Source organism: Coffea eugenioides, chromosome 1 (genome assembly GCF_003713205.1).
Source record: "Coffea eugenioides isolate CCC68of chromosome 1, Ceug_1.0, whole genome shotgun sequence".
NCBI lineage: Eukaryota > Viridiplantae > Streptophyta > Magnoliopsida > Gentianales > Rubiaceae > Coffea > Coffea eugenioides.
In genome coordinates this window covers 10,484,453-10,492,900 of record NC_040035.1, presented here as the reverse complement: position 1 = coordinate 10,492,900, position 8,448 = coordinate 10,484,453, and the positions used below count along the sequence as shown (strand labels likewise).

At 34.7% G+C, this 8,448-nt stretch overlaps 1 protein-coding gene across 1 annotated transcript; it reads left to right on the top strand.

The window, feature by feature from the left end:
* Positions 1-409: 409 nt before the first annotated feature.
* LOC113779442 (secologanin synthase-like) lies at positions 410-3,201 on the top strand. The gene is made up of 5 exons (XM_027325023.1): positions 410-737; positions 845-1,068; positions 1,162-1,406; positions 2,050-2,437; positions 2,597-3,201. Exons 1-5 carry the CDS (start codon positions 458-460, stop codon positions 3,020-3,022), a joined length of 1,563 nt encoding a protein of 520 aa, XP_027180824.1. The 5' UTR covers positions 410-457; the 3' UTR covers positions 3,023-3,201.
* The last annotated feature ends 5,247 nt before the right edge of the window (positions 3,202-8,448 follow it).

The window sequence follows — 8,448 nt, the reverse complement described above, 5'->3', positions numbered from 1 at the left end:
AGAGTTTTTTTAGAACAAATGTGAAAAAATAGATCACAAATTTTATATCATTCACTTTCCTCCCCTGGTCTCCCATTTTTTCCTCCAACAGAGCCAAGTACCAATTATATCAGTCTTTTCTTTTGGTCCCCACTCCCCAATTCCCTTTCCTCCTCTGGTCCTCATTTTCCCTTCACAACCGACGGCTCTTCTTTCTTCCCCCATTTATACTTGTTGGTGAATTTATTATTTTTTTGCTTAAAAAATTAAAAAAAGAGTAGATAAAAAATTTTGATATTATTTTTGCCCCCACTAAAATTTTTTTCTGGCTCCGCCCCTGGCAAGGCTTTTAAATAATTTCGGTTTAAGTTCCATTAATACCCGACTCCAGCACCTGTAAGGCAATCTATGCATCTTATATATATTCGTTTCCCACCCAAGAAACAAAGCCATAGAACCTGCTACTAAACCAACGAAAATGGAATTCATGGGGTTCAAATTAATAGCAATCTTGGGATTCATAGGTTATGCCGTTTACTGGCTTTATGCGATGCTTGATTTGTACTGGTTCAGACCTAAGAAGCTTGAGAAATGTCTTAGGAAGCAAGGTTTCAAAGGGAACCCCTACAGGCTATTTCGAGGAGACCTCTATGAAAGTGCAAAATTACTCAGAGATGCTCATTCCAAGCCTATTCAGCTTGGAGACAATATCGTAAAACGCATGATGCCCGAAGTCTACAATTCTGTCCAAACTCATGGTACGTAACTTTTAATTTCTGAAGCACCAATAAATTTCTTTTGATTTCTTCCTTTTTTTTTTTATTGGAATACTAACGCAAATTGTTTTGTGCTGAACTAAATTTAGGAAAAAATTCCTTCTTGTGGATTGGAAGATTCCCCAAGGTAACCGTGACAGATCCAACACTAGCCAAAGACGCCTTGGTTAGACACGCGACATTTCACAAGAGTTTTCACGATCTTGATCCACTCATCCACATCCTTTTCGGTGGAATGGGCGCTGTAGAGGGGGAAGAATGGGCCAAGTATAGAAAGATCACCAACCCTGCCTTCACTTTGGAAAAGTTAAAGGTGTGATTTTCAACATTATTGTATTGCATTTTCAACTCCGCATGCACCAGTTAGTAGTTGATATGACCCCTTTAATTGTTTCCTGTTTTATAGAGCATGTTACCACTATTTCAATCGAGCTGCATCGATGCGGTTAACAAATGGGCTAGTGTGATTCCTGAGGGGGGTGCAGGAGAGGTGGACGTGTGGCCTGGAGCTGAATCCATTTCAGCAACTGCAATTTCAACATCATTATTTGGGATTGGCGGCGAAGAAGGGAAAAAAATTGTCGAGCTTCTGAAAGAACTTGCCAATCATACATGGGAAAAAGTAAAGTCGGTTTACTTTCCAGGAAAGAGGTAAAGTTTACCCTTAACCAAATTTCTTTTCCTTTATAAATATATCGTACACAAAATGCATGTCTTGTTCCTTGAGCCTCTTTATTTTAATATTTTATTTTATTTTATTTTTTAAAAATTTAATTATCAACTTCATGCAGGAAAAAAAGGTTTTAATTAAAATTATGGTCCTATTAATCAATGAATAAGTACCTTATGAAGAAACTCATTTACTATAATGGAATTTTGTGTAGATATTATCAATTTGAAAAGTATAACTAGTAAACCTGCCTTTGTTTATATAATCTAAAAAAGCAAGTCTATACAAAATGGGAGGTCAAGGAGAAACTGTCCAAGTCTGCCCCATGTTAATCCGATATTGGAATATGGCTATGCCAATATGCACATACACATATACTAACACGTTCACGCATACATATGTATGTATAAACTAGATTTGCGAACTAATTAAGTTCATTTAATCAATGTTAAGAATAAATGACCAAATTAAGAATAAAAGTTAAAGTAAATGAGTAACTTAACAAGCAGTAATCAATCAAACAATGGAATATAGTCAAGAATCAGAAAATCGATCCACATGTTGTGCTGAACTATTATCTGATTTATTAGATAATTAGTTTTGTGTTTGAATTTGCTGCTGAAGGTTTCTGCCAACTAAGAGCAATCTCAGGATGAGAGCATTAGACAGAGAATTAAGAGTTAAGATTACAGACATCATCAATAGAAAGTTGCAGGCAATGCAGGCGGGAGAATCTGGTGGTGCTGACTTCGTGGGGCTATTGTTGGAATCCAATCTTAATGAGATCAAGCTGCAGGGCAACCAAAAAAGTGCAGGATTGAGCATTGAAGATATCTATGCTGTGTGCAAACTGTTCTATTGGGCAGGGCAGGACACCAGCTCAACTTTGGTCCTCTGGACCCTCGTCCTCTTGAGTAAGCACACTGAGTGGCAGGACCGTGCAAGAGAAGAAGTTCTCCAAGTTTTTGGGGACAAAATGCCGGACTATGATGGTATAAACCACCTGAAAATTGTAAGTCTCCCTTCAAGTTCCTAAATCATACCGAAGTTTTGGGCGCTAGATTGCGATGATAGGCACCTACTGGAAAAACTTTATGAAATTTCTTCGTTTTTATTTTCTTTCTTGATGTATAGTCTTTTCTGGCCACTCAATTGTATTACTTGTACATAGGTATCTATGATCTTGAACGAGGTTCTACGGTTGTATCCCCCACTATCTGAGCTCTCCAAAGTGGCTTCAGAAGATACACAACTTGGGAAGTATTTGATTCCAGCTGGAGTACAGGTCATGATGCCACAAATTCTGCTCCATTATGACCCTGAATTATGGGGTGATGATGTCTTGGAATTCAAACCAGAGAGATTTTCTGAAGGGATTATGAAGGCAACGAAAATCCAGGGTGCTTATTTTCCCTTCAGCTTCGGGCCAAGGATGTGCATTGGGAATAACTTTGCACTGTACTCGATAAAAATGGCTATCGCAATAATTCTACGTACCCTTTCCTTAGAGCTCTCTCCGTCTTATGTCCATGCCCCGATTAGACGGGTCACCTTGCAGCCTCAATATGGGGCTCATTTAATCTTGCGCAGGCTCTAGAATCATAATCAAGATGGCCATGCAGTAATATTACTATCGTAGCTTTGAACAAGCTACAGCTTTAAGCTAGACTGGATAAAAGCAAGCAAACTGTTCTGTGCTTGTTAGGAAATAAATTTTATTTGCACTGTTGGACTTCGGTTTGCATGACAATAATTACATCAGTCTGTTCTGTGATATATATTTGTCTAAGTTTGAGTGAATGATTATATTTCAGTTCTAAACTTAAATGCGGTTTGTATCATTTGGTATGCTAGTTGTGAAATTAAAAAAAAAAAAAGTTAACGCTACATTGCACCTCCTACTTTTCAGCGAAAGCAAATGAGTTATGAAATTGTGGACAAGGATGCGCATGCAAGGAAAACACGTGGTCCGATAGCCTCTGTGGCAACGGAACCCTCCCTAGCATTTGATGGGAATAAAAAAAATGAAAATTTGAAGACAACAACGTGGCCCCGTAGAGGAGAAGTGTAAACTTTATAAGTTTTTTTTTTTTGTCACAATAACATTTGTATAACCTACTCTAAAGGGAAGAAGAGTCAACGGGATTTTTCCGTCGGAGGAAAACACAATTAAATGGTAAGGTGGAAAGCAAGAGTTGAACCTTTGAACTTTCAACCCCACCAAGACATTTATGGTACCAACGGCCCAAGAGGCTGTTGAGAAGTGTAAACTTTATAAGTGGTGAGCCCAAAAGCATTGAGGATTAGTTTGTAAATGGGAAAAATGGACATTTTCATCCCTAATGTTTAAGGTTTCAACAAATTTTATTCCTAAAGTTTAATACAAAACACATTTGACCTTGTAATTTTATAATTTTGACTAATTTCATTCTTAAAGTTTCATGCAAACACATTTCATCTTAATAGTTTTATAAATTTGGTTGATTGAGGACAACTGATGGATTTTGAAATAATTTGAATGGAATATCATCACTTGACCATGGTATTACTTTGAGTGTTCAAGGTAAGATTAATTTTACTTTAAATGCAAAAGTCATGAATGTTTTGTATAATGCTTTAGATGCCAATGAACCTACTAGAATTAAAGGTTGTAAATAGGTAATTAAAGAAATTTGAGATAAATTGTGTGAAATACATGAAGGCACCAAGATATTAGAGAACAAAAGAAATCTCTACTTGTTCCTAAATATGAATATTTCAAATTGAAATCTCATGAGAATATTGATAAGATGTTTTGTAGATTTATTGACATTGTAAAAGATCTTGAATTGCTTGGTAAAAAATATATTTTGGATGAGAAAAATAGAAAAATTTTCAATGGCTTATGACAAGAATATATTTTACGTGTTTTTAAGTGTATCTTATTAGTTAGTTTTGGTGTGTTTTAACTATTTTTATAACTAATTAGCTAGGTTTTGGTAAAAATATATATTTTGTGGTTTAAGTGATAAAAATTATATTTTATGGATTTTAATGATAAAAACTTCATGTTTTTGCAGGTTTAATGATTCAATCATCAAATGGAATGAATTGAGAAGAGAATTGGATGATTATTGATGATTTGAAGTGATTCAAAAAAGACATGAAATGCAAAACATTCAAAAGAAGAAATGCAAGTGAAGACAGTTTCGATATCTTATGGTATTTCAGCTATATCTTGAATTACAATGATCGGATCGAGGTGATATGTTGAAGGTAAAAGATAGATCTACATTTGGTATTCAGTCATTTTCATTATCAAAATATCAAAATATAGAAGTGCAAAGTTGTTGTCGAAAGCTGAAACAGAGCTCTAACCAATTGATGGTATTCTAATCATATCTCAGTCTACAGATCTCTAAATGGGATTATTAAATGGAATGATTTTGAGGCATTGGAAAGCTAACTCAAAGGGCTACAAGCCTACAACTTTTGTGTTTGGCACAAGAGCTAGTTCAACCACCATTATCTAGAAAATAGCAGTTGAAATGAGGTCAAATGCACAGAATTGAATAGCAACTTGACAATATGTGGGTTGTAGTCATGTATTCTCACCTGATTGCTGCAATTTACTCATCAACTTGCCCTACTTTCATACAACTTGTCCAACTCAATTCTAGCTCTCAATCTCGGCTGTATCTGATCAAGAAAAGGTTGGAAAGTCAGAAAGGCAACTCATAGAAGTTCCAAGAGTTAAAAATGACAACTAAAACAACTCATTTGGCTCTTGAATTCTCTATAAATAGAGGCCTTTGGAGAACATTTTCACAACTTTTGAAGGTTAGAGAAACTCACCAAAAATGTAGTTTTCACTAGAATTTCCTTAGTTCATTAGATAGGGTAGTATAGAGTAGTTAGTGTAGTTTTTCCTTCTTGTATTTGTAGTTAAATTTGGATGAAAATTAAGGAGCAAAGATGGAGAGTTTGAAGCTCATGTGACAAGGGTGACTTCTCTCCTTTCACTTTCTCTTTGAGTTTATGTTTAACTATAATATAAGTTTAGAATTTTTTTTTTCATGTTTAGTTAAAGTTTATGCCTAGAGTATGAATGAACTTTCTATATCTTGTTAGTGATACTTACTTGATTATTTGATGATGTTATTTTGAGCAAGTTATTTATCACTTTTGCTTTTCTAATTATGATTAACCGGCCATTAGTTGTGATTATCTAAAGATGTTAAGTTTGCAATGAGAATTGAAATTTAACACTAGTTTAAGGAAGTAATAAACCTACGGAGTTCACTCACGAGAGTAGAGGAGCACCTTTGTAGATTTAGTGACTTGTTTCATATAATTTCATAGAAGAAATGAACTTGTAGTTAGTTTCATAACCATGAGAGTAGGTATGGTTCAGTTACAAGTATAGGTGATTCACTATGAGAGTAGGTTTCACATACATTAGGAAATTACGCTATAACTAGCCAAGATAATATCATTCACTTAATAAATAATCTCATTAGTGAGAGTAGTGAGGAATTTCATACCTCTAGGAGCTTTCAAGTGTTAATTTTATTACTTTTACTTCATGCTTATAGGCTAAATAATAAAGGAGTTTGAAAATCACCTATAATTGAAAATCTTCCCTGTGGGATTGACCTGATAGGGTGTCAATTGTTAGTAATTTTATTATTAATTTTCCTCTTTGTCCTTGCCAAATATTGTTTTAATTATTAACATATACTTATATTTGATATTTGGGCCTATTTATAGGAAGTGGAACTGAAAAGTGCTAATAAGGGGGACCTTCTTGAGAAAATTGTTCCACACGTAGGAGACTCCTAAAAGCTTCACAGACCCTGGCCCACATGGTGCTACAGACGGATTGCATTTCTTTTGCTGATTAGAAGAGTTGCTGACTAGGAGTTTTCCTATGAAGTGAAAACTAAAAACAAGGACTTCGAGAGAGCCGCACCTCTTGTACTTCCTTTTACTTTCAATTTCGGGGAGACCACGAGACAAGTAGTAGTTTAGTTCTAGAATAGGAGAACTTCGTTGTTGAGAGGTTCTGGCTAGTTCCTTCGTATTGAGGATTATTTCTTTTTGGTATCACTTGGCCATTTTTCTTCCATTGAACGACGGGAACATAGCTTGTTTTTGATAATAACTTCTGCAATTTCGCATGGGATTTCCTCCATGTAGATGAACTAAGTTTCTCATCTAGTCGAAGGCCAACTTGAAGGCGCGGTTCCAAATATCTGTGAGATCGAATTAATTTTATTTATTTCTTTTATTCATTGGTATTTGTACGTTTCCTGATTTAATTGCTTATGTTTGTTATGTTATTTGAATGTCAAGGGCCCGATATTTGAATTAAACTAATCATCTAATGCCAAATTAATTGATTGAATCGGTAATTGTTCAACTGATTAATATCAGTGGCGACTAGCGTGATTGGTTTCATGTTAGGGAAACGTATGATCTAATTTAAAGAAACCCTCGTAGCGTGTTTGTTAGTTAGGGTTGGGCTTTTCTAATTATTAATGCAATAGAGTAATTAAATCCTATGATCGTACCTAGGGTTATTTCTTGGTTAGGGAAATAGTTAACAGTCGTACCTTGACTATCGAGAAATTAAGGAAAGCTGGTTGTTCATCGCGTGTATGACAACTATAACCAATCTAATAATGAGTAATTGAATTATCTTTGCATCGATGATCAGTTGAATGATCTGTGTATGAAAAGTTGCACCTTTGGCTAGAGTCGTATTGGGTATCGATTAATTCTTGTTTATTTCTATTAGTTGTTCCATTAGTTAGTTAATTAGTTATTTTATATTTTTCAAAAATCCCCCATGCGCTGAACTCTAGAAGAACCAAATTATCTCCAATCCTTGTGGATTCAACCCTGCTCACTGCTAGATACAAAATTTGTATTTTTCTTAAGTAGGTAATTATTATTGCACAGGTTCGATACCTGTCAATTTTTGGTGCCGTTGCCGGGGACTGGTGTGAGGACCCAAAAATTTTCTTAATTTATTTTATTTTACTGGCTTAACTAATTATTTAATTCAACTATTTAAAATCCATTTATATGAAAAAAAGCCTCTTTTATGTTTTTAAAACGTTTTGTTAGAAAACATTACATTTCGAAAACTCGTTTAGTTCGAAACTACGAGTACACATTTTTCAAGACTATATTTAAATTGAGAGTGTATTAATTTTGAAAAAATAAGAATGATCAATAGTAGATTAAGAAAAGTCATGAGGACTCGCAAAAATTTATTTATTTTAAACTCCTATTACAAGTTTATTTAAATATTTAATTGCCTGTTTGCCCCGAATATTATTTTCTAATCTTTTTAGACCTAATTAAAGGGATCTATAGTTTAGTTATATTTTTAAAGTGACTCGTTTCAAAATTTAATTTCTGAAGGCTCGTTAAGTGAAAATAGTGTATACGCGATTGGAGTAAATAATTGAATCGAGGATACAATAGGCTTGGAAAATTGGAGACTTGTACATTAGTCTCAAAATAGGTGTTTTTATGTGTAAGTGCTCAATTATTAGTTAATAATACTATCGTTATAAGAATTTCTTAGAAATTTCGTTTTATCGCGCACAAATTGGAAGTACGCGTTTTTACACGCACGATTTAATTGAGGGACTTTAAACCCTTATTTTGAGGCAAGTAAGAGTGAATAATATTTATATGAATATAAGTGCATTAGAGGTTTAGTGCACTAGTGTAACAAACTTAAGAGAAATCCAGCACAAAACGCGCGCGTGCGCGCACTTTTTGCGGTTGAATTTTGTGCACCCAATCCTTAGTCATTAAACTTCCTTTGGAAGCCTCATTTCAGACCACAATTTCTCTCTCTTGCTCCCTCATCTGGCCGGCTAACAAAGAGAGAAAAACAACTCATGAGCTCTTCAAAATTTCTTCATTTCCTTCACCAAATCTCCCTCCAATTCACCTCAAACTTCAACCGTACTTAGCTAATCACTTGGAGAACACATCAAGCTAGGAAAGAGGGCTGCTATCCAT